The sequence below is a fragment of the Diorhabda sublineata genome, chromosome 8 (assembly GCF_026230105.1).
Source record: "Diorhabda sublineata isolate icDioSubl1.1 chromosome 8, icDioSubl1.1, whole genome shotgun sequence".
NCBI lineage: Eukaryota > Metazoa > Arthropoda > Insecta > Coleoptera > Chrysomelidae > Diorhabda > Diorhabda sublineata.
In genome coordinates, this window is record NC_079481.1 from 8,967,503 (window position 1) to 8,994,933 (window position 27,431).

Genomic DNA, 27,431 nt, shown 5'->3' on the forward strand with positions numbered 1-27,431 from the left:
TGATCGAAATACGATCAAGAGTATCAACTTTTATATACCGAGATCTCAAAAAAGTTCATTCTGGCGGTAAAACTCAATTAAATGAAATCTTTCATGTTGTAAGTCTTTTCTCAATGCTAAAAACTTGTTCAGCTATAAAAGAAATTGCCGGCAACATAAAATATGCAAAAAAAAGAAGAAAATCCACTGGCAATGGTGGTTTTACTATTTGAACGCATGTTTAATTACCTATGGGCGCCAAACGTCTAAAACCACGCATTAAATGTCAAACACGAAACGCAAAACTTCAAAAACGACAGGCAAAACGTCAAAAACCACGCATTAAAAGTGAAAAACGACAGACAAAACGTCAAAAACCACGTATCAAACGTCAAACACGACAGATAAAACGTCAAAAACCACGCATTAAACGTTAAACACGACAGATAAAACGTCAAAAACCACGTATCAAACGTCAAACACGACAGATAAAACGTCAAAAACCACGCATTAAAAGTGAAAAACGTCAGCGCAAAATCCATGGTATAACTTGACCCAACTGGAATCACCATATTCGTGATATAAAAGGCATTTTTCTAAAAAGGCTGAACATAATTAAAACCCTCAGTCACCTTCAATGTCGCCCCATCGAAAACCTAATTCTGTCTACCGATGCGTCCAAAGCTGAATCCGGTGTCGGCTGCGCAGTCACTAGAAACCACGAACTCGTAAGTTTTTTCCGGGTACCTTCGACGTGTTCATGTGCAGCCGAGAAGCCGTTGAGTACATAGTTCTTCAGATAGGCTTCACTTGAGGTCACCAAAGCCCAACGTCCTTTCACTTTAACCCTTCGATATCGTTAGGCAGGTCGTGGGGTTTGCCCAGGCACTCACATATAACGTGGTCTGAATTTTCCATGCACCAGGGGTTCTCCGAATCATCCGTTATCCCCACGGTGTGAAGGTGACCTCTTAGATGGTTACTAGTCCTTCAAGCTTCCAAAGTTATTGCTCCTTCCTTCTTTTATTCATTCATACAGTCAATTAAAATCGATTATTCAATAGCACAAAATATTCACGACATTTACCAAACTCTAACTGCTCTTCATCGCACGCTAGAAACGCTAAAAGGAATCTGCAGGACGCCATGCCAAAAGAGACGCGAAAATTTCTGTTGAAATCCCAGATCAGCTTGCCAATAATCCGAAGACTAACCTCAAAAACCTCTTTTAAGGATATTTGATGTCGTCCTGTCTACCAAAGTTGTCTGTTAAGCACATACTGAATGACTACAAAGAATATTCTACCACATACCAGCAGTTTGATTTGAAAACCAACTGCTCGACAGAAACGAAGAAACATTTTTGAGAAAAGTATAATAAAAAAATAAATTTATCCCCATGAAATCCAAATAATTCTTCTTGTACGAATATTGTTTCACTCTGTAAGATTCAAACGAAATGAATATTAGAAAAAAAGTTCGTTAATAATTATTTTCGATTATTCGAAATATTCAAAACGAGTTTTAATGCGAATTTTATTAAACGACGAATTTAATTAAATCCTTCGTCGTCGTCGTTAGTATGTAAACAAAATTCTTGTGGAAAGAATCACGAGTCGTACGAATTTTCTTGAAATTGGTAAAAGCAGCGCGCGTGCCAATTATTTTTCCTTCCGAGAATTGCGGATATCGCGCGTTAAAATATTCGGACAATTATAACTGGCTTCGATTGAGATACGAATTTTTATTCTAGAGAAAAAAAATATTTCTGAAAGTTATTAATATTTCGGTAAAACCTTGACAAGAACTTTTGAATGGCTGTAAGAATTTAGGCGCCTATTATATGACGGTCAAGCGTTATAGGCCAGTCAATAGTTCTCGTTAATGACCAAATAATTGAGTCAAACGTTTTTAATAAAAGATATTCTAGTTGTTCAAAATTTCTTTTGACAATAAGCAGATCTTCGTCTCTTATTCGGTGTTTTAACAGTTTTTCGATTTATCTGCATGAAGATTTGATTTCGAAAAACCTCGTCGAAAAATATCTGCAGATATAAGCCGTTGTTGTAATCAAATTTAGTAAGAATGCGATTTATATTTTGAACGGAAACATAAATTTTGCACTTCCCTAGCACTCGATATAAATTTTTGAAAATGGAACGCGCCAATCGCTTGCTTACGTCACCAGCGCCTATCGAGTTTCGTTCGACAATCTACAGCGGCACCACACCACTCTAATAATGAAGGAAATTTAACCCCTAAAATATTTTTTATTGTAAATATGCGGTATATAGCTAATTCTTGGCATTTTGAAACGAATTGACAAGATATTTTTGAAAAAATTTCCCTGATAATTATGTGATTGATTACTCATGATTGTTTTGAATATATAAGTTCCATTGAATCTTGTATATGGAATTTGTTAGATGTGACATAAATATTTTGTTTTTTTTTGTGAAATTTACGAATATCTCGTCTAAAGACCGAACTAAAATCGCTTTCCACATCTGAATAAATTTAGATTTTTATTGAATCGAAATTTTGCGAAATATCAACACACACATTTTAGTATTAAAAATAAACATGGAGAACGCGCCCGGCCACATTTTCGATATTCGAACATTTTTCGCGATTCACTTTTAAACATTGAAATTTATTTTGTTTACTACACGTACGCAAATATACTTTTTACAAAATCATTCATGAAAATGAAACCGACAGATTTCTTCCAAACACCCACATTTTTTTTATCAAAAATTTTATAAAAACACGTAAAATCGAGTTTACTTCACCCTGTATTATAAATGAATTATTCAAAATGTCGTAATCGGAAAGGAAAATATATATGAAAACGTCTGCACCTATATAGTTCAGTCAAATTGGCTTTAAAAGAGATAATTAAATTAATTTGCGGTTGCTTGTTAACTACGCCAATACTATTAAAAATGAAAATCGTAACTTTTCAATAAATTGGTTCATAATTCGTAGATGTAGGCGGCCGTGAAGCCTTAGAGCACATAGACCTTCAGATAGACCCATCGTGCCCCATTTGTCGTCATCAAAGGCCCATGTCCTTTGAGAAACCGATCAGGCGTTTTGACTGGGGTTTGCCCAGGTGTTTGAGGCACTCACAGATAACTTGGTCTGCAGTTTCGTCCTCCTCCATGTACCAGCGGCACTCCGGATCATCCGTGATGCTCATGTTGTGAAGAAGATGTCTTAGATGGCAGTATCTGGATAAAAGTTCAGTCTGATTTAACTGGAGCAGGTGATTGGTGAGAGACGAACTGGATAAACCAATGATGGGTTCTATGCCCATTGGTGGATCCCAGTTTGACGAGTGAGTCCGCTTCGTCGTTGCTAGATCTTCCAGTAGCGTGTACCGGCTAAGCCATTCTTCCTAGAACCGTCTATGTACCAGGTGGCTCCATTGTTCAATACCATTCCACTGCTCGCACCTCCAAGACCTTATTGTCATCGGTCGAAGGCGTCATTTGCCCATTGAAATGATCGGGCATCCACCTTTGGCCTGCACCCAGTTTTTCGCATGGCCCATAGTTCTTGGTGGATTGTATCGCAAGATCCAGGGGGTGGAGGGTCCAGTAAGACCTCAAGAGCCCTAGTTGGGGTCGTACGCGTGATGTCGAGGCACGCAAGACGTTGGACTCTGTTCAGTCGTGCTTTTGGAGGGTCACCAAACGACGACCCCATATGCGAGAAGAAAGAAATTGGTTATATAATTATTTAAAGAGTCAAAAGATCAATTCTTGCAATAATTTATTTCGAAAAAAGTGTTTTTAGTTGTAAGATGGATTTTTGTATTAAACAAATTTTAACTACAATAACCAATTATTGTATTAGTGAATATAAATGATTACGAAAAAAAAATTTCTTTCTCAATTACTTGTCGTATAACCCTCGTAGATGCGTTTATGAGAAAGGGTCGTTTCGACGATAAATTTTTAGTGTACAGGTCGAAAAACGGGGATAAACGTCACATCGGTGCAACTATTTAAAGCCTCAAAAGTTTTGACCGATTTTTCGTTTTAACGCGCGTTATGCTGTTGGCGAATTTGTCATTTATAGAGTGTATAATATGCAAGGCAGCTTTTTCCAAAGATATTTTTAGTCTCGAAACGGAATCTCGACCAGTTGGGAACCAGCGTCAATTTTTTTTTGTCTTATAGTTCGCCAATGAAACATCGTTTTAATTTTTCTAATTCTAAAAATATAATTTCTCCGAACTTCTTTATCGGTTGATGATGATTTATTTGCATTAAAATAAATTAAATAAAAATACAGAGGGTGTAACATAAGTAATAGTTTATATTCGAAATAACTTTACGAAATGTCCCACGAAATTAAACAAAAATACGGAGGGTGTATCATAAGTAATAGTTTATATTTTATACGAAATGTCCCACGTCCCACGACGCGATTCCAAAACCAGATTCGGCAGTACTAAATAAATTTTATCTATGGTGTTTATAGTTTGCCATTAAGTCGGTTTTTATGGTTGAATACCAGTCCTGTATCGATAAATTTTTAAACGTCTAAATAGTTGTAAAATCACGGCATCTCGTCGATTCCAAGACGACTCGTTGTTCACTACAAAAGGCCGTTCACACCATTTCCTCTTCTTTTTTTTTTCTTCTTTTTCTTCAACGTCTTTCCTTCTTGCATCACCGGCCACCTCCTACACCAGAGGGAGGAGGGTGACACTATGTAGGAACTTCTTCTAGTTGCTTGACATCCAGTAGACTTTACGCAGACGAACGAACTTGAATGTTGATGCCGTGGACCCCGGAGGGCAACGAACTTTCCGAAAGGTATTTTGTAACTGTTATATCGGAACTAGAAAATAATAATTTCGATTTTTTCGAAATACTAAAATCCGTCGTTCCATCCATTGATATTGAAATATTTCGCCATAAAAATTTTATTTCATTTATTATATTCGAAACGTTTAATCGTAGGAAACGGCCATCTTTAATTCGATTTCTTATTTTTCTTCTTCCCAAGTTACGACCGGTTGTTTGGATTCTTCAACTATCGCAACTCGACTTTTATTATTTTCTAAAAGTTGAACGATTAATAATTACGCGAACGGTACAAAGTTATTATAATGATATGGTTAAGATGGAGGTCGATCTATAGTTCTACGTAATCGATTTCCATTGAAAATAAAACGATATTAAATTACAGTTGATTATATAAACTTTTAGATCCGCCCCTGTTCATATCGAACTATTCAAAAATGGGAAATTTACACGTTTTTTAATGGCGCTTTCTAGAATGATCATTTACATTAGGTATCGATTAACTTTTACGAGGGTCGTTTTATAAGTTTCTAACGTCAAATCGTAAAATTTTGGTCAGCTGAATACAAACCCGGCTTATCAAATTGACTTCGGGGACGGACAAAATCGGTAATATCATCGAAAAAAAGTCATAAAATGTTACCGAACGAATTAACAGTAGAGAGTTTTCCATAATATACTGTGTTCAATTACTTTGACCCCAAAGTCAACGGATAGCTGCCACCCTATTCACCACATCTAGTCCTCAGAGAGTTTGTTCTCTTTATACTCGATTTTAGCCCCAGGTCCCGCTACTTCTTAAGCCCGTGGGACATGTTTTTAGTATAAAGTTGTACTGATAGGTTGCCTTCATTCGGATTCAGATTATTTGATTTCTACTGGAGCAAAAACCGAATTAACTTTCAAATTTGCGTCTTTAACGCAAAAATAACCATTTTTAGTGTGTATTTTTGACGTTATGGAAACTACCGTCTCTGTTAGATTGTAAAACTTTTCAAACGAACCTCGTAAATGTATAGTACCTCGTCCGTTTCGTATGATATAATCTATTTATATTTTTGTTAATAGTGATAATAAAAATAATAACCTTCATTTAATACTTACAAAATATGGAAGTCATCACGCTAATAAACATCGTAAAATTTTTATTAGACTCGGAATATTACACAATTTTTCAATTTTTAGTACGTCGCCCGTTAAAACAAAAATCACATACCATAACGTATTTTAACTATACAAAAGCAGTTTTTTGTGATACACTGTATAAAAAATCCCGGTAATTCAACGCATTGGAAGATATGTAGGGTATAACATTGTAAATATATAAAAACGAATCGGATTATGTTGCAATTTTGCACGGAAATTAAAATAAAAAAAAAACTGTGGTCAATTTTTTTCTCGATATATTTAATTAATACTATAACTAAATTTAACCTAGAAACGAATATTGTAATGTATAAATTTCGATATAAATAATAATTGTCTATCTCTGAATTATAATTCTTATAAGTTTTAGTTAAGAATTACGAGGTGTATGTGAAAATTTTTTAACTTAACAAAGAAATAAGACTTTTCGTTTCGGCCCTCCAGAACGTTAGTCGTCAGTCAATTCATCGGTCTTAAATGATGGTGCAGAGACTCCCAACTTACACTACCACTAGGACACCATCACACGTTTCGTTAACCAAGTTATCGTCTTCAGAGACTTACTTGTTTTATACTAAATTCTCCCAAGGATACAATACAAAATTGTGATGATTGCGAAGGAAAGTATATTGGGCAAACTAACAGATCCGTTATTAATTGGTTTAATCTAATAAAAAATTGTTGGACGCATTTGAAAACATTAAATTTACTAATTGTAAGAAAAGTTTAACCGATTACTCACAGCCCACTCTATAATTTAGAAGTCAAGGAATTTCCGGTTTATTGGTGGGAAAATTCAGCATAAAGTCTCTGAAGACGATAACTTGGTTATCGAAACGGGCGTTAATCAGTGTAATTGCGAGTGTTGGTGTGAAAAGTGTGTTCAGTGGGCGTATTACCTTTCACAAACTCGATGTTTTTCATTTCCACACAACCCTCGTAGAAAGTGGAAAAACTTTTTTTCCTACACCTGTATCTCAAAAGCTAAGATCTTTTCGTGGACCTGCGTCTTTCGTTGATACTAATCGATTGATGTAAATTATAGAAATTGGAGATTTGGTAAATGTATATTTAGTCGTGAAACTGTCAAATTTGTACATCGTAGCCGCCCCCATTTCCCATTAAATATTCCATACAAGTAATAACGATCCTTATAGAACAAACCGACTCTGAGCATTTACGAGAAAATGATACATTCTGCCGTTACGTTTGCAACAAAAGATCGTGACTAATTCCATCGTGAATAACCGCCGACGAACAAAAAAGGAAAAAAAAGATAACGAAACGGAAAATAAAACAATTCCCCGTTTTCCGCGCACCGTACACAGGTAACGCTTTTATTTATTTATTTTTTGTTCAGTTCTGTTTTTGCCATTAAATCGTTAAAGCGAGCTGAGATTTATTGTACGAGTTTTTTTTTTTTTGTTAAATGACCTGCGAGAGAGAGTGCATCAGTTACATCGCAACAAAAGCGATTCGGATGGAAACGTGGACGGCGGCGGCCGCGACACTTCACAAAGAATATAAACAAAAATTTTACGTATCTAAATGCTATTTAACACTCATTCTCTATGTAAATCCGCTTCAGTAAAAGCTGCGGTACATTCCAGAACGTTCGGGAAAGGTCGAAAGCAGGAAAAACAAGCACGAATCCCAAATACTTCAGACTAATCAATCTCACCTCTACTTCGTACCGCGTTAATTCGCATACCAAACAGGCAAATCTACCACGAAGGATGCGCCTCCTTAGACATAGAACGCGCCTTTGACAATGCTCCACACCAGGTTGTCAAAGAACCTCCAGGTGGATGGCACGGAAAATCGCATCCCCAAGATAATTCGAAGATGATGCAACTATACAAAAAGGTGGTATTGTCGAACGATGTGGGTAAACCAGGAAGAAAAAACTCAATCTCAAGCCCATTTCGGGTATTTCATTGAGTGGAAATAATCACTGAAGACTCAAAAGTCCTGATGGTGTGCAGAAAGATCACAGGGAGGTTGTAACCTAAAGATCCTAAAGTGGATGTACAACAATCTTCACATATGGGGTGCTACAACTAGTTTGGATACCACGAGAAATAATCTCTCGAAGGTACACAGATTGGATTCCATATAAGCGATCCAGCAACTGCATTAGAAGTGATTCTAAATCTTCCGCTTCTTCGCACAGTACTAGTGGAAAAATCAACACTTGGAATGTTCAGAAACGTTGCTAAATAATAACCTAACTTGGAACGTGCTTCGGGATGATGTTGAAGTTTAGCTTTGACTTCAATTTGACTTCAATAATAAACTGTAAAAGAAAGAAAGTTTACGGACAGATCTAAAGCAGCAGATTGAACTGGAATTGGAGTGTAACTAACCAGGGCCACTCTGAAAGCTTGGGCAACACACCAAGCGTTTTTCAAGAAGAAATTGAAGAAATTAAATCTAGGAAGAAGATCATCCGATTATCATAAGATCCAAATCGTTATATAGGATTGCCTGGAAAAATTAAACGAGCTAGACAAGAAAAATTAAATTGCTCGCTTGGGATCTGCAACCTTCTGTGGTTTCAGCTATAGAATAATGGAAAAAACATTGGAAAAGAAGGTGGGTAGGAGCAAAAACAACGTATTGGATCTGAGATGGGCAAAAACTCTTCCAGGGAAGATCTACTACTAACAGGAGTCCTATTAGGGCAATGTCGCCTCAATGGACACCTGGGGACTTAACACAAAATACGATTTTGTTCACACCACTTTCTAAATTGGGCGGGATTAGCTGATCACCTGTACACACTAGGTTTTCTAATATCGCAACAAGATTTTTTGGATGGCAGTGTATATGGTACGTACATACAACATATCATCCAGTTCTTGATTCACGTCCCATTTTTTTTTTACTGTACACGTTCTTTCAGCTCGTCGTAATCGTTAGAGCGCTGAAAATTATCGTAAAGATTAACAGTAAAATATTTTTTTTTATCTTTATGAAGTTTCTTTTCGTGGATATACCTCGTATTAAAAAAAATTTAAATACATTTATTCAGTTAGTACAATAAAATAAACACTTTAATTATACAAGGCGCGAACATTATTTCGATATTCTCCGGTTGTTTGTTGTATTATTTTATAAATGTGAAAGTGTTTAATGCATTCAAAATTTTAATACCGTTTTCCACGGTCTCGTTAACGAAATTTAAATTTGTATCGGATATATATAAACATTATATACGCTGATTATACTACGATTACATACATTTTCCGGTGCTGTTTGTTTACTACCATTTTCAATAAAACGACACGAAACGATATCACGCATTTCTATTAAAATTCGTAATACGATATACAAGGCGTTGAAAATAATATACTATAAACAAACATTTTTTTTTTCGGTTTAAAACGAATTTTTCGTGTTTCGTCATTTTCCCTAAAAATCAATACGGTTTCGTGATATCGGCAACCGCGCGCGACACCCTGACATACCTTACGACCAGCCTGTCTGACCCAGCAACACACAACAAGCGGCGTCGCGTCGCTGTTTATCGATTTCACGCGACGAGCGTCGCCGTCGGCGACGGGAAACCGCCACGCTTTTTGCCACATTTCCTTATAACGCAATCGATTTAGGGACTTTTACTCACAAAGGAAATTCCGCGTTTGTTATAAACGTCGCTGGTAAGCTTAATAAATTGAGAAAAATCGCGAAATTTGGCAACCGCCGCCGACGTTTCCCCTCGCTTCCACGACGGCATCGAGACGGCGGCGACCGTTTACGCACGTCACGTACAAAATCAACCCCCACCCATCATCTTTCGCGTATTTTTTTTTTCTAAACAATCTCCTTTACCCCGCTTCCGCCATTACAAGATATATTGCGTTGCCGCCGCCTACGCAATGTTAACGAAGGGAGAATTCAGGATGGCAATCAAACGGTGGCGGTAACCCTTAAGGAGGGTCGTAAAAAATTTACTATTAATAAAATTTTAAATCATCGATTACAGATTCGGGGTCGAGTGATCTAATATTTTCTAATATCAAATTTTTTTCTTCCCTTATAGATTGAAACGCGTCCTTTCTCTTATACCCGATGACCTTAATCCTCAATCATCCTCATAGCACAAACTAACACCGTTAAATTGATATTGGGAGAGTCCGCAAACCGATTAAATACGGGGTGTGTCATATATTATGGTGTTGAGTAGATTAAAGATGACGAGTTGTAATAAATGACAGCCACGTATATCTGTGATTCATCCATATAATTTCCAAACGCTTCCTGCGTGATTTTTACTTTAAATGTCCAAAGGAAATTGAAATATTCGAAATTTATCGACAAATATTTTTCAACATACCCGGTATATTCGGTGTCGCCCAATCGAAAAATAAAAAAATATTCAACGAACGCTTGATATTTTTTTGTTTTAATAGCGTATGATTAATTTATAAACTCCGAGAGACGTATTCGTATATTTATTAGAAAACTTAATATACGAGGTGTATCTAAAAAGTTCGGTGATTTCTAGTGGTACGATCCAGATATATGTTAAGGAGCGCCACCTAGCAGGAAACCTCGCTATTGAAGACAATCAAAACATTTTTGTTCGGAATCCAATCTTTCTAGGAATCATTGTCACTGGGGAAGAGACCGGGTGCTCTTGGTGGTCATCCAAAAAGTGTCGCGATTTCTACGGCGTTTCCACACACAGTTTCTCGACTTAACCTCCGTTAACCGCTGTATTCTCCCGAACTGGCACCTACGAATTTTTTTTGTTTCTCGAACTTCCAAAGACGTGTGACATTTGTTCTGTAATAGATTGTGATTTTCTGACAGATTTCAAAATATTGTCAAAAGCGGCTGTTACCTCGAACCGAAGTTTCGGTTAAATATTTTTGTAGATACAAAATATTATTACAAAGAGACACAAAGAGAAACACGAAAACGAATCAAATTTTGTGATTTTGTATATTTCATAAATCTTATTTGATTTAATTAAACGTTTGTGGGTATAAATATACGGCGACTGTGTTGTTTTTCGAGATCGTACCGTATATAGGTACGACCATGACGTCCTTGAACTGTGCCAAACTCGTCTGTAACTTCTAGACTCTAGACGACAGTTCAACACTCGAAATTATCAGTACTAGACACCAACGATTAACCAACCGACACATTTCATTATTATTACACGCAGAAAAATAATTTTCATTTATATGGATATGGATAGAAGATAGAAAAGTATCAGTTGAGAGATACGAGGGTTGTTAGTTGTGTTTTTATGCCTACTACATGTCATATACTTAAAAATACAGCTTGAGAAAATTCAAACAAAAAGGATTAATCCCTTAACATGGATTACTATTATTACCGACACGTCAATTTGCCCTTATCGTCTTTTTTTGCATGTCAAAGATGACAGGTGGAATCATACGATTAAACCGGAACTTATTGTTTGAAAAACCCCGTATATTAATACGACAAAATTAAGAAATTATGGCGGTTGTGTTATATACTGTTGAGGGGAGGTTTTTAGTGGATGAAAATCCAACTAATCCTCGCAATTCCATAAGCCGAGATGTTTTTGGAAAATTTTCCCCTCTACAAAAAAAAATAACACTTGCAGTCTTAATAGCATGAATTTTTTTGGATTTAGCTCTTTTTTTTTGCAATTTTTCGAGTTCTTTTTTAGGCATTTTAGAAATTCGTCGCTTGAATTTCATTTCTTACGTTAATATACATTTTTAAATCTTCTTTTGTGTATAAATATCTTTTTCTCAGTGTAGAAATCATTTTATACCAAAACAGTTTTTTCGACGTAGTCGCAAGAAAATTTAGCAGTGAAAAGATACAAAAAAATTTATCCTCACCCTGTATGTTATATACGTTTTAGTTTTCTATAATTATTTCGAATAAACAAATTTCGTTTCTCCAAATAAAGTTTAGTCAATTTTCTAACTACAACCTTACCGAAATTAAAAAAAAAATTATTTTCCGTGTATATATAGTGTGTTGCATTATTCTCGATGAAATATGCGACCAGAGGAAACGCCCATAGTAACAGCAAACTATTCCTTTCTATTGGGCAGAGGTAACAGGTTGGTTCGTTATTTTATTTTTTTTTTCGAATCAACATTGCGACCACATAGTATTTATTATATTGTTGTCTGTCGCTTGCAATCCGCACTGTGAAGCAATACAGTTATTTTAATTAACTTGAAAATATTATACGCCTAAATATTCCACCAAAAATTATTCATTATAATCGCTCAAATCTATGCGAAGCAAATAATAAGGAAAAAGCTGATCATCAAGTTCCTAACAGGTAAAGACGAAGAACTTCCTCGAATATTTCAGAAGATACAGGAGCCGGAAGATATATAAGAATGTCAAGAGGTCACTGGGAACGACAAGAAGCGAACAAAGAAAACAAAATTTTTAGTTTATTCAATATTCCGCGATTTTTATAGAAACTTACACTTTTGGTGGAATATTTAGGTAAATATCGGATGGTTTTTGTGCTAGACTCCGCCATTGCATAGATTTATATTTTACGCCGTCTCCGTACGGAATTTAGAATGTTGCGTAAAGGATTCGAAGCCTTGGGCGGCATTACCACATCAATTTCGGTGGAAAAAAAAATAATAAAAACTCCGTTAAGCCGAATTGTTTCCACGATTATTAAATATGTTTGTTTATTCCTGATATTAAATTACGTTCCCAAGTCGTCGACGGCGAGTAAAATTAGTCGTGAAAATGTGTAGACGGATCTGTCAAACGATGACATTCAAATTATATGTAGCAACGTTGCCAGTTGATCCGGAACGAATTAACACCTATGTAATGTTACATATTATTCGTTTCGGTAGCGAGTACAAGGTTGATTACGAAAAAAAAATTTATTAATATGTATTTACAATGAAATTAATTGTCGACCAGATGGTCACTTCCGATATTATTTTAAATAACAAAAAGTCGTTGATTTATCATACAGTAAGTCGATTTAATAAATTGATACGTAGATGAACCCCTAGAGGGCCATTGGAAAATTTAACAGATGTCTTTATACAATTTCTAAGTACAAAGAACGAAAAAATTAACCCTATACGAAGATGCTACTCAAATTTCGTGTACATTAAGACTCAAAGGATCTATTGAGATATACAAATATAAAAAAATATATTATACAATTGAAGTAACCTCCGAAACCGCTTTTTCGGATGTATAAAAACGTGGACCTAGCAAGAAATTACTGGGTGCCAAACAAGGATTGTATACCGAATGACCCTCCATCGATTCGATGTTTTGACTGTTCAAAAACGTTTTTGTTTGAGCAGTGCATCATTCAGAATTGACAGTTCTACTGGAACGGTGACGAAATGTCCACTTTTAGTGGATTTAGTTCGTTTTGAATGGCCAATAAGTAGAAAAACGTGGACCTAGCAAGAAATCACCGGGTGCCAAACAAGGATTGTACGCCGAATGACCCTCCATCGATTCGATGTTTTGACTGTTCAAAAACGTTTTCGTTTGAACAGTGCATCATTCAGAATTGACAATTATACTGGAACGGTGACAAAAAGTCCACTTTTAGTAGATTGTGCACGTCTTGAATGACCAATAAGTAGAAAAACGTGGACCTAGCAAGAAATTACTGGGTGCCAAACAAGGATTGTATACCGAATGACCCTCCATCGATTGATGTTTTGACTGTTCAAAAACGTTTTTGTTTGAGCAGTTCATCATTCAGAATTGACAGTTCTACTCGAACGGTGACGAAATGTCCACTTTTAGTGGATTTAGTTCGTCTTGAATGGCCAATAAGTAGAAAAACGTGGACCTAGCAAGAAATTACTGGGTGCCAAACAAGGATTGTATACCGAATGACCCTCCATCGATTGATGTTTTGACTGTTCAAAAACGTTTTTGTTTGAGCAGTTCATCATTCAGAATTGACAGTTCTACTCGAACGGTGACGAAATGTCCACTTTTAGTGGATTTAGTTCGTCTTGAATGGCCAATAAGTAGAAAAACGTGGACCTAGCAAAAAATTACCGGGTGCCAAACAAGGATTGTACGCCGAATGATCCTCCATCGATTTGATGTTTTGACTGTTCAATGCAATATTGAATATATACGAACAGCATCAATATTTTCTGGTAAAACAGCCGATTTTGAACGATTTCCACTAAATTCATCTTGTAGTGAAGTAACCACGATTGAATTTGGAAAACCAGCTCGAGATCGTCATAAAAAATCATCGTAATCATCCGTCTGTAAACAACTCGTATAACACTCGTATATAAAACACGTACACTAATAAAAATGTCAAATTTTATGATGGCGATGTCGGATTTGACGTATTATTCACATCACATCGCTTTATATATCGAAATTTAAGTAGCAACCCTCGTATAATAAAAAATAAAAGTTGTTTTATTTGAAAATCTACTAGCTCGAAGATAAATAAACGTTTATCTACTTTAGAAATAAATAAATGTGGACGTCACTGTGCGAAAACAAACGACATGACCCTGAATTCTTAAATTAACAGCTTTAGAATAATAACCGCGTGTGCACACCACTATCTATCTACCTACCTACCTGTGTGTGTATGTGTGCCAGATCAGCGGAAAAAACTTAGACGGTTTGGTGCCGAGGAAGTTACAAATTTCCTACAACAACCAAACTTTACATAAAAAATCGTCAACTAATTGATCAAATTATAAATTAACGTTCGAAATTTCGCCAATTTAAAATATTAAAACACGTCCGTGTGAATTTCGCAAAATTTAAATACGAAATATAATTTTCGCATTTCCTGTTGGAGACGTACGAATAGAAATTGTTTACAATTATCCGTAGAAATTTTTATTTTTTCGAAAAATAATAAAATAATCTCGGTTAACTGATATTATCTGATTGATATGAATGTAGTGACGTTTCGAGAGATAAATAAATTATTGTTTACACCGAAATGTTTAAAATAACCAACTGTACGGTATTGAAAATATTTTTATGAAATGAGTCTCGATGTAAACACTCAATCAATCTACTTATCGATAAAATTAATAAATTAAAATCAAAATCTAAACAGGAACGTCCAGTACACTGAGAAGAGGTTCAATTTCCAAAAACTCAAATAATCCATATTTTAAACTTAAGTATATACGAGGGGGACGCAATATATTTCGAGATAGTTATCTCGGATTTTTTTACGCCAACTGTAATAAACGCAGTCGATATGGCAACATTGATGTAAATATGACAAATCTGTCATTACCGATATAAATTTGACGTACGAGGGTGAACGTATAGTTGTGTATACGAGTGTTATTCGAGTTGTTTATAGATATTTGAAACATTTTAGAAGTGGATTAAACCAAAATCAGTATGCCCATGTTTCTAAATGGTGTTTCTTAACAAAGATAATTAGATTTTAAAAGTATAGATAAAAAATTATAAAAATTAAACATTTTTTTCCTTACGAATGTACCGATAATAATAAATTTATTTATCCGAAAGATACTAGATTTTAAATTCAATTTAAATATTAGCAAGTTGAAGTATTTTTATCATACTGATAATATCTAGGTATTTGTATTTTTTTACGTCATTATCAATGCAAATAGAAAATTTTATAGATCTGTCAATTAGGATTAGTAAGGGGATTTTCAAATATCTATCTAATTTTTGAACGTCTAGTATTTTAATACTTACGAGGATTGTTTAAAAAGTATCCGAGCCGAGAAATTTCATCTAAATTCGGAATTTTTTCATACAACCCTCGTAGAATCAACGCGGAATCAATTTATTCCCATACATCCGTTAATTTCATTCACGAATTTTTAAAAGTTTATAGTTTATATTCTTTATTTATATATATTATGTCGTAATTAAAAATCGATAATAGACAACAGACAAATCGCGTTTCGTATATAGATATATTGTCAATAATTATTGTTTATAAACGAGGACACGCAACTATCCGTTTATTTAGAGATTATACAATGTGAGTCGCGACTAATAACCGTTCCGGTATATTAAACACTGTAATTATTTTGTTGAAAAACGACCGACCGTGTTTTATCTCTTATATACAAGGTGATCATAAATCAAACCAAATATTCCAGAATTACGTAAAAATTTTTCGCTAATAACGATCAACCCTTTTTTTCCGGTACTCAACTGTAAATATCAAAGATAAGATACGAAAAACAAAGTTTTTTAACAATGTGAGTGGAAAATTTGTTCGCGTTTCATTACACCCCCGAAATAACACAAAAATCTCGTCAAACAAACATCGAGGACGAATGATAAAAGAAATAGTTTTTTTTACGACAAAACTCGACCCCACGTCAAAGTTTTGAAGATATACTTTACGTACTGTCCTCGTAATATTTTTTCGGTGATAATTCGTTTCGATATGAAAAAGGAATCCGCGGTACTTAATCAAACGGGTATTTATTTTTTATTTAGTTTGATAACATTAAAAAAATAAAGATCAATAATAATAAAAAGTTATTAAACTGGAAATGATGGTATAATATAAATGTAAATATCTATTTGCGTTTGACCTTTTGATCTCGTCTAATCTCGTTAGCATGCGCTCTAGTAAAAAATCTTTTGTAAGACTTCTCAACGTTGAAATATTCGAACAAACAGTATAACAACAAAAGAAATTAATTTTCAAATTATATATATTTTTTTTTACTTAATCTTTTCGCTTCGAGAAGCGAGATGCTACAAAATGGAAACCGCGTTTCAACAACTCTCAGTATAATATTTAAGAATTATATAAATATGTGCATGTTACATTGTCCTTGCGTATTTAAGTCTCCCGTTGATTTCATCAAGTGAATTCAGTAAATCATTTCGACATACTGATTGTGTGTGAGTGTATATTATACTTATATATAAATGAGAAAGGCGCCATGTTTATTGCGTAAGCAGTGCCGTATAAATAAATTTATATTTCTATCTAATAAATCTAAATTTTTTCCCTACTACATTCTCAATATATCAAAGTTTAAATTAAATTAATTAATTACTATTACAAGTGGTACTTGCGACAAATTAATCGTAAATTTAAATTAATTCTCCGATTTTCGAAATTTGTGAGGTTATGAGCACCGAATACGTCTGGTCAGTGTGTATTTACGACATCCTTGTATATAAAAATAAGGAAAGCAATTCCTGAAAGTCATCTAGACGATGTCAGTACCTTTTAACATGTGTATTACAAAACATACAGGGTTTACCAATAATTTATAATATAGGGTTTTCCAATAAGAGGTGTTATTTTGATATTCAAAGAAAAATGCCATTTTTTGAAATAAATGATCGGATGTTTATTTCATTATAAAGAGGAAGGTATGCCGTTAATAATGGAACACAACATCAGCCAAATGGCCGCCACGACTGCGCTTACAGGACCATATCCTTTTCATGAAATTTTCCGTAACCAAATTGCAAAGCGGCTGCCCTATGTCCTCGGTAGCCTCACGAATTCCATCTTTGAGGTCTTGAATCGATGCTGGACTGTTGGCGTAGACGTGGCTCCAAAGGAAAAAGTCGCAAGGTGTTAAATCACAAGATCTCGGTGGCCAATTGTGATCACCTCTTCGAGAGATAACACGGTCCGGAAATTTTTCCCGTAAAAGATCGATGGTTTCGTTGCTTGTGTGACACGTAGCGCCACAGTCTTGTTGTAAGTAAACATTGTCCAAATTAATACCATCCAATTCCGGCCATAAAAAATCATTAATCATCTCTCGATAGCGCAATCCATTCACCGTAACTGTTGCTTCAGCCTCATTTTCGAAAAAGTAAGATCCAATGACACCACCAGACCATAAACCGCACCAAACAGTCACGCGTTGAGGATGGAGACGATTTTCAACAATAGCTCATGGGTGTTCCGAGCCCCAGATTCGACAATTTTGTTTATTGACGTAACCACCAAGGTGGAAATGGGCCTCATCAGTTAAGATGATTTTTCGATGAAATTCGGAATCATTTTCATGCATTTCAAGGACGCAATCAGCAAAGACACGACGTTGTTGATGATCGGCCGGCTTGAGTTCTTGTGTTAACTGAACTTTATAGGCCTTAAGACCCAAGTCTTTATGCATAATACGGTGTGATAACTTTTGTGGAATGGCTAATTCCAAAGAACGACGAGGAATGGACAAACCTGGGTTTTCTTCAACACTTTGGGCTACAGCAGAGATATTCTCAGTTGTTCTTGAGCGACGTGCACGGGTTTTATTCTTCACATCACTAACTTGTCCCAACAGCGCAAATTTTTCCACCAATTTTTGTATTGGGGTCCGAAAAGGTGCTTCACGTCGACTCAAAAATGTTTTAGTTTTACGAACCGTCTTTGCCAAACTTTCACCAATTTTATAGTGAATTTTAATAATCTCAATGCGTTGTTGAAGCTTGTATCGTTCCATTTACATTAATGGCGTAGTTTCTACTTGTCAAATGTCAAAAAATGACAGCTTCAAAAGTGACATTTACCGAAATAGCGGGCTGTTCAAAATAACACCTCTTATTGGAAAACCCTTTATAAGACCACCAAGAAAGTTTAGTTTAAAAGTTATATATTTAAAATTAGATCATTGGATTATTTTTTTTTGGAAATTCTTATATTTTCATCGGGTTTTTCGCAAATTAAGGACTAATTTTCAATTTCGATTATTGGTATTAAAAAATTTCATCTCCCAAATATATTTTCGTAAATTCGATAAACGGTTAACGCATATGATTGACGATCCAAAAAAAATTCGAAAAAGTAGGCCTACAAAAAATATACAAAGAATTCTAGATTGTTTCTTTTCCTACCATTTCATTTCCTTTTTTTTTTGATTAATTGTTTATTAATCGTTCTCGTGATGTGGTTAAATCAACTAAATTTTTCTTGATCCATTTCGTTTTAAATTAGTTTTAGATACAAGTTTTCTCTTTCGATGTAACTCTCCAACTTATTTTAATGTTTTTTTCCATTTAAATCTTTTTTTCTGTACTTTTCAGTTTGCTTTTTAGTTTTATCTATTGTTGTATCTTTTCGAGGTCTGTCAAGTTAGTGGGCCAACTTATAATAAATTAAATCCCGACCAAATCAAAAACTGCCGTTTTAACACCCTTAAAGTCCCAGAAAATAATGGGGCGGCCCACTAAATTGAGGCCACCCCCTAGAACTAAAACTAACTACATAGATAATTGCAACTATTCAAAAAAATATAATCAGGACGCGCCTCGGTATCCGAGGTAAAACGGCGGAATGTTGTAGTCGTGGTTTTTCCACGTTTTACCCCAGATGCCGACGAGCTCCGAGCTCGGCAATGATATTCCAAAGGGTGATTTACGACATTGATAGTAAATTTAGCTGGTAACTTCCTGGAATATTAGTTCCCTCTAAACAGTACAAAAGACGTTAATATCATTGCCGCTTGATTTGCCGTTAACTAAAACATCATTGCCGAGCTCGGAGCTCGTCGGCAACTGAGGTGAAACGGGGAAAAGCCATTTCTTATCACCACGTCAGTCTCGTAGTTTTTTTCCCGTTTTGCCTCAGATTCCAACGAGCTCCGAGCTCGGCAATGATGTTTTAGTTAACGGCAAATATTTACGTACTTTGTATTGTTTAGAGGAAACCAATATTTCAAGGGGTGGCTTGCTACAATGATAATAAATTTAGCTGGTAACTTCCTGGAATATTAGTTTCCCTTTGTATGATCCTCATAAATAATTGCCGTTCAAAAAAATACAAATCCCGATGTAGGAATACGCTGCTGATGTGGAGAAACGGGGTGAAGACATTAGGGTTAGTTTGGAAGGCATGCTTATAGACTGGGCGGGCTATTTCTTGACAAACTGTTTTTCTTTGTGTATGATTGTCGTTTACGAAAATATGATTGGTTGGCCGGAAAAATGTGATGGGTACGGGTCTATGTATCATCGGCGAGACGAGGTAGAATCCGCGACGGGTAAATTTTCGAATAACAAACAACAAGAGCTCTGAACAGTTTTTGGAATTGTCAAAATTTATTCGATCCGCTATATTGATTTCTATTTTGATATTATTACTTTTTTTTTACTAATCCACCCTATATATAAATAGGTATTTGTCCAAAAAACTTTGTGAACGTAGTACTAAGTACCGGTACTCTATTATCCGCTTTTTTCTATTAAATATTGAATTTTTTCAATACTGAATCCGCTTCTGTATTTTTTTCAAATCCCACAGACAAGTGAACATCGCCGAACGGTCGCGTTTCATTTGTTATTCGACTTCCAAGGCTTTTCTTTAAAGTAATTATAGACTAGGCCAGATGCCAATGGGTATTTCTCAACGTTTTGCCTCTTCTATTTCGTCGTCGTCGTCGTCATCGGTCAGAGAATTATTCACGAGGCATGAGAGATTTTGCGGTGGGTATTATGCGTGTTTTTCTACCCTTTCCCCAACACGCTATCCTTCGAGACTATTCTTTAGATTTTGGTTCCGGCGAGCAGGTAGACGAACGACAAAAAAAAGATTTAACGAGATTGCGATTTCACAAATTCGGTTTTTCGTGATATAAACGAAATTACCTCGTTACGATATAATTTCAACGTAATAAATTGTTGTGAAGGTCAGAATTAAATGTTTGCTAAAGAACGAGAAATGTCATTGGGGTTGGGTAGGCGCTGTCCCAACCAACCATTTTTTACGACAAACACTGAAGGTTAATCCAAAAAAGAAAAGTAAATACGCAATCTGTCATTAGATCATTTTTTTTTTTGAGCACCAAGACATCGGAATTATATGGAGCTCTATCGAGGTCAAATTAGCAAGAAATATTCAAAATATTGTAGCTTTTTTGTTGTTATTTAGTTGCTGAAACCGCGATTTTGTTACTTAAGTAGCAATTAATGCTAAATTCGTATAAATCTAGCATAAAATTTCGAAAATCAATGATAATCGAGTCAACTAGTGAACCAAAATTTGTTGTTGCAAGTAAATACGGCCGAAAATTAGAAGAAAAAAACACCAAACGAATTTTTATACTAGCAATAATTTTCTTGACACATACTAGCTTAAGCTCGATTTGATACACGAAAAATGGAGAAAAGATTAAGTTGCTACATTTGAACAATGTCCAAATGAGTCTAAAGAATAAGCAACAAAGTGAAACTGAAAATCGGACGATACTTTCGATCAGCAACAATTTTTTGAGTACATGCTACCTTGAACTCGACTTGTTGAACAGCAAATGCTAAAGAAATTTATTTGCTACATTTGAACAATGTCCAAATGAGTCTAAAGAATAAGCAACAAAGTGAAACTGAAAATCGGACGATACTTTCGATCAGCAACAATTTTTTGAGTACATGCTACCTTGAACTCGACTTGTTGAACAGCAAATGCTAAAGAAATTTATTTGCTACATTTGAACAATGTCCAAATGAGTCTAAAGAATAAGCAACAAAGTGAAACTGAAAATCGGGCGATACTTTCGATCAGCAACAATGTTTTGAGTACATGAAGCCAATAAACCTATTTTCATGATCTTGGCGCCAATCGACTTGTTTTTTGAGCTCTAATAATTATTCTATTTCATCAAAAACTATCTGAAAATAAATTTCGAATGTAGAAAAAAACCTTTTTGCAGTTTTTTTTTCATTCACGATATCTGACACAAACAAATCAACTAATTTCGACAAGACTGGGGGCGATCGACGTGGTTTTTTGAGGTTAAGAGTTGATTAGTTTTTGGAATCGATCGATGAAGTCGTTTAAAAGTTATTTCGAAAAAACCACATTTGAAAACAAAAATTTTTTTGTGAGATTTTTAAAATCTACTGGACCGAATCGGTGCGAATTGTACTCTTGGTCAAGCCTTATCGAACACACATACTTACATACATACGGACATCGCGGAAATATTCAGGGAAACTTCCCAGAATCTCGAAACGTCGAAATCTGAGGGAGACTCGCTTTTCGAAAAACGGGGTAAAACCGATTTTTAAAAATTTTTAATTTTCTTAGTGAAAAGTTGAAAAAAAATTTCGAATGTAGAAAAAAACCTTTTTGCATTTTTTTTCCTCCAACGATATCTCGCAGCAAATCAACTAAATTCGATCAGACTGGCAGCGATCGACGTGGTTTTTTGAGGTTAAGAGCTGATTAGTTTTTGGAATCGATCAGTAGAGCCGTTTAAAAATTATTTCATAAGGACCACATTTAAAAATTAATTTTGTTGCTTATCCTTTAGGCCCATTTGAACATTGTTTAATGTAGCAAATATATTTCTTCAGCATTTGTTGTTCAACAAGCCAAGTTCAAGGTAGCATGTACTCTAAAAATTGTAGCTGATCGAAAGGATCGACCGAATTTTAGCTCCCATTTTGTTGCTTATTCTTTAGGCTTATTTGAACATTGTTCAATGTAGCAAATACATTTTTTCAGTATTTGTTGTTCAACAAGCCAAGTTCAAGGTAGCATGTACTCTAAAAACTGTAGCTGATCGAAAGGATCGGCCCGATTTTTATCTTCCATTTTGTTGTTCATGCTTTAGGCTTATTTGAACATTGTTCAATGTAGCAAATACATTTCTTCAGTATTTGTTGTTCAACAAGCCGAGATCAAGGTAGCATGTACTCTAAAAATTGTAGCTGATCGAAAGGATCGCCCGATTTTTATCTTCCATTTTGTTGTTCATGCTTTAGGCTTATTTGAACATTGTTCAATGTAGCAAATACATTTCTTCAGTATTTGTTGTTCAACAAGCCGAGATCAAGGTAGCATGTACTCTAAAAATTGTAGCTGATCGAAAGGATCGCCCGATTTTTATCTTCCATTTTGTTGTTCATGCTTTAGGCTTATTTGAACATTGTTCAATGTAGCAAATACATTTCTTCAGTATTTGTTGTTCAACAAGCCGAGATCAAGGTAGCATGTACTCTAAAAATTGTAGCTGATCGAAAGGATCGCCCGATTTTTATCTTCCATTTTGTTGTTCATGCTTTAGGCTTATTTGAACATTGTTCAATGTAGCAAATACATTTCTTCAGTATTTGTTGTTCAACAAGCCGAGATCAAGGTAGCATGTACTCTAAAAACTGTAGCTGATCGAAAGGATCGGCCCGATTTTTATCTTCCATTTTGTTGTTCATGCTTTAGGCTTATTTGAACATTGTTCAATGTAGCAAATACATTTCTTCAGTATTTGTTGTTCAACAAGCCGAGATCAAGGTAGCATGTACTCTAAAAATTGTAGCTGATCGAAAGGATCGGCCGATTTTTATCTTCCATTTTGTTGTTCATGCTTTAGGCTTATTTGAACATTGTTCAAATGTAGCAAGGAAATTTTTTCTCGACTTTTCGTGTAACAAGTCGAGTTTAAGCTAGCAGGTGTCAAGAAAATTTTTGGCTAGCATAAAAAATTCGTTTGGTGTTTTTTTTTCTAATTTTCGGTAGTACTTACTTGCTGCAACAAATTTTGGTTCACTAGTTGACTCGATATTTATTAATTTTCGAAATTTTATGCTAGATTTATACTAATTTAGAATTAATTGCTACTTAAGTAACAAAATAGCGGTTTCCCAACAAATTTTGTACTTTTTTTTATCGTTTTTTGTTAATTTGGCGCTGCTACTTTGATAAAACCGAAACTAAGGTTACTTAGATCAAACGGGAAAATGAATAGTTTTGATTCCTAATTCGTAAGGCGTTTCTTTTAAAATCAGTGCACGACGTTTTTTGAATGTAACCACAAAAAAAACAATTTTCTTATTTTGAATAGATTAGTCGGTTATCCTGTTATTTTATATCGCAAATAAGAGAACAAAGTTTATATGTATTTTAATAAATAAATAAATAAATAAATGTTTATCGATAATAGAAAATGTAAGCAAATAAATTTCTAACCTGTTTTCGTTTGATGGGTTCAACAACCGTTGGAGTAGGAGTAGGAGGAGGAGGAGGTGTAGGAAAAGCGATTTTTCCTTCGTATTGTTGTGTCATATCGTTCAAAATGGACACGAATTGTTCGTAATTATCTTGCGCGTGTTCTTTGGGCACGTGCAAATAATATCTCCAATTGCTGGAATCGAAACCCCAATGAACGGTTCTGTTTTCCAAATTCCTGTGCACGTGACATACGAACTGTTGCGGAGAAAAAGCCGCTCGACAATCGCCGCATTCGATGCATTTCGCGTTTTTGTTTATGTACAATTCGGGATAACACAAACCGGTCGCTTTACCGAAACACTCGTGGTAAACGGGTATTGAAGAAGCTCCCTTCCGAGGTCGGAGTTCCGTATTCACTTGTCCATACAACAAGGCACTACACAACCTTTCCGCGTCCGTTTTCGTTATTAAACCGCAACTAGGAGCACCACTAGGAAGAATACTTTGATTTTTGAGAACGTTCAATTGCTCGGGCGTACATCTCGAACAATATATTTGTAATTGATCGCATTCTTGATTGATTTGTTGTAAACTGAAATCTCTTAGAACGGAATTTAAAACTTGCGGTAAACAAAGTCGTTTTTCGCCTCCGACGACGAAACAAGAAATCGTTTCGCCTTCGAGTATAGTCTCGGTACGTTCGCTACAAGACGTATCGGGAATGGTGAGTATAGGTACTTGTTGAACTGGAATCGGAGCCGGTACGAATTCTTCGTCGTCTTCTTCTTCTTCTTTAATTTCGGGCGAGGGCGTTTCATTTTTCACGGTAACTAAAGAAGAAAGTCCGGGACCTTGGAGGCTTTTCGTGGCGCTGTGTTGATAGTTTTTCAAAACGCTTTTCAGATGCGGAGTCACTTCCATATTTAAATTAACAACGAAGATCCTTCAATTCATCACAAATACACAAACACATTATCGTTAATTAGTAGGTTAATCATTTATCAACTTTGGTTAATTAATAATTGTACTACCGTCACTCGAATTGTCAATAATCGCTTCGACGATGTTCTCCGCGTATTTTATATACTAATTAGTAATTTTCGAATCGCCATGTATCTCATTATATAATGAAGGTGAATTTTAGCACTGATTTAGCTTAGCTTCACAAAGTCGCCCGTCCACTAAACTGTTTACCGTTCTCCTTCTCTTTCTCTCTCACACACAAATTCATAATGCCGACTACCGACGTTCTCCGACCAAGACTCATGTCTGACTGTGACCAGTGACCGGTAATAATCGTCTCGACACTGTGTTTTGCAGACTGTTACCAAAGCGCAAGCGCGCTCACAAACACTGCCACTTTTTACAACATTTTACCGACATTGAATCACGTAACGAAATATAATCACAATTATTACGTATTACCACCCTAGAAAAATCGCTTCTTATCCTCGAACACGAACTTATTCCAAGCCGAATTCCCCCCGAATTACCTAATAATTTTACCTAAATTCTAATGATTTTTTTAAGCGAGTTAGATAAGCACTAGGAGCAGACGATGCAAAATTAAAGGTGTACCGTTATATCGGGGACGGTATCGAATAAACTATAAAAACGGAGAGAGATTCGTTGGTTAAAGTTCGGTTTGAGTAGACCCTGATGTAGGAATAGCTCCTCTGTACGGCTGGGGTTCTGTTTGCCTAACTATTTCAAAGGGGAGATTTTGGATAAAAAAAAAACAATGTATACCGTTTGAAACGAATCCAAATTAACTTTGAAATATTTTAACCATATTTGATTCTTTTAAGATCATTTTCCGAAATGTTTGGGACAATATAGAATATTCTGGACCCTTTGGAACCCTTCGGTTTACTAGATCGTTCTAGAACATTTTAGAGCAGTCTAACATCATTTAAAACTGTTTTAAGCTATTTAAATCAAGTTTATAAATCTCAAGATCGTTTTCGAAATTTTTTTATAAAAGTCTAGATCCCTTTGAATATTTTTTGACCAATTTGAGCTCGATTTAATGTTTCCTAGATCGTTCTAAAACATTTTAGAACAATCTATACCATTAGGAACGAATCCAAATTATTTTGAAATGTTTTAATCAAATTCGAATCTTCTGAGATCATTTTCCGAAATGTTTAGGACAATCTAGAATACTCTAGACCCTTTGGAATCTTTCGGGATTAATGTAACCTCAATTTATCGTTTCCTAAATAGTTCTAAAACATTTTAGAACAGTCTAAAATCATTTATAACTGTCTTGATCTATTTAAATCAAATTTGTAGCTCTCAAGATCGTTTTTCGAAATTTTTATGGCTTTTTAGAATAGTCTAGACCCTTTTGAATGTTTTTTGACCAATTTGAGCTCGATTTAGTGTTTCTTAGATCGTTTTAGAACCGTCTATACCCTTAGAAACGAATCCAAATTATTTTGAAATGTTTTAACCAAATTTGAATCTTTTAAGATAATTTTCCGAAATGTTTAGGACAATCTAGAATACTCTGGGCCCTTTGGAATTTTTCGGGATTAATGTAACCTCAATTTATCGTTTCCTTAATCGTTCTAGAACATTTTAGAACAGTTCAACATCCATAAGAATCATTTATAACTGTCTATTTAAATCAAGTTTGTAGCACTCACAAAGTGAAGCTTGCAAGCAAAAACGGCCCTTCTCGGATTGTTTTTTTTTTATTTTTGAGGAGCTTTATTTGTTTTCTTTTTTGGTTTTTTGAAATTTTCGTGTTTTTTTCCTATTTGTTTATTTTAAATTCAATTTGGAGCGGGCGGGTACAGCTGCGGCTGCATTATTTCCTATCATCGACCGTTTGGCTGGAAAATCAGTTCACCAGGTTGCAGGAAAATCGCAGAAAACCTGCGACACCGACGATCCCATAATACTTTTCAAAAATATACAATCTAAGGCTGCTCTAACGAGCCGGTTCAGTTATTTCCAATCAACTAAGGCCCTTATTACACGAGGCAACCGAGTTGCCCAAGCAAGGAACAGAACAACCGGAAAATCACCAGCAACGGAAAGAAGACGAAAAAACAAAAGATGATGCATAACTTAGTTGGCTGTTCAGTATAGACGAGACCGTTTGGTGAATACGACAGTCAAGATGAAAAATGAATATTTGCTCTTTCTGTCGCAACGTAATAAAAAATAATGACGTAAATATTTTATAAAAGGTTTCTATTTGTTATAGAATTGATATTAAAGCTGAAGGAGAGATTAAAACAATAATACCAAAGATACGAGTACTGGAAACAAGGCAAAAAAGAAAAACAACAATTCGAGTGGGAGCTCCGTTAAGCGATAACAGTTACTTTTTAAAAAACGTTCGTCCACCTCTATAGAACGTTGTGGAAAGTCTAGCCGCTTCTGGCCCCACACTTCCCCGCTCCAAAGCAGACACTGTAGCTATCACGTGATCGACCTTCCCGTCAAAATAGGCGTCGTGTTCTGTACGGCGAGAGGAGCGCCAGAAGCGAGCGAAGGGGAGAGAGGCGATATTTCATCTTTGTGTAGCACGTGCAACCAAATGGATAGGTCATCATCGCAATCGGATTCTTCGGGACGCGATCGCAACGGCT

At 35.3% G+C, this 27,431-nt stretch overlaps 2 protein-coding genes across 2 annotated transcripts in view; both read right to left on the reverse strand.

Moving 5' to 3' along the window:
• LOC130447215 (ski oncogene) overlaps positions 1–25,373 on the reverse strand; it is a 75,140-nt gene extending 49,767 nt beyond the window's left edge. Inside the window, exon 1 of the mRNA XM_056783903.1 lies at positions 23,845–25,373. Coding sequence (XP_056639881.1) covers positions 23,845–24,747 — 903 coding nt within the window. The 5' untranslated portion in view covers positions 24,748–25,373. The remainder of the gene's footprint in view (positions 1–23,844) is intronic.
• LOC130447206 (protein hobbit) overlaps positions 1–27,431 on the reverse strand; it is a 253,401-nt gene that overhangs the window by 110,964 nt on the left and 115,006 nt on the right. The gene's annotated exons all lie outside the window — the stretch shown is intronic.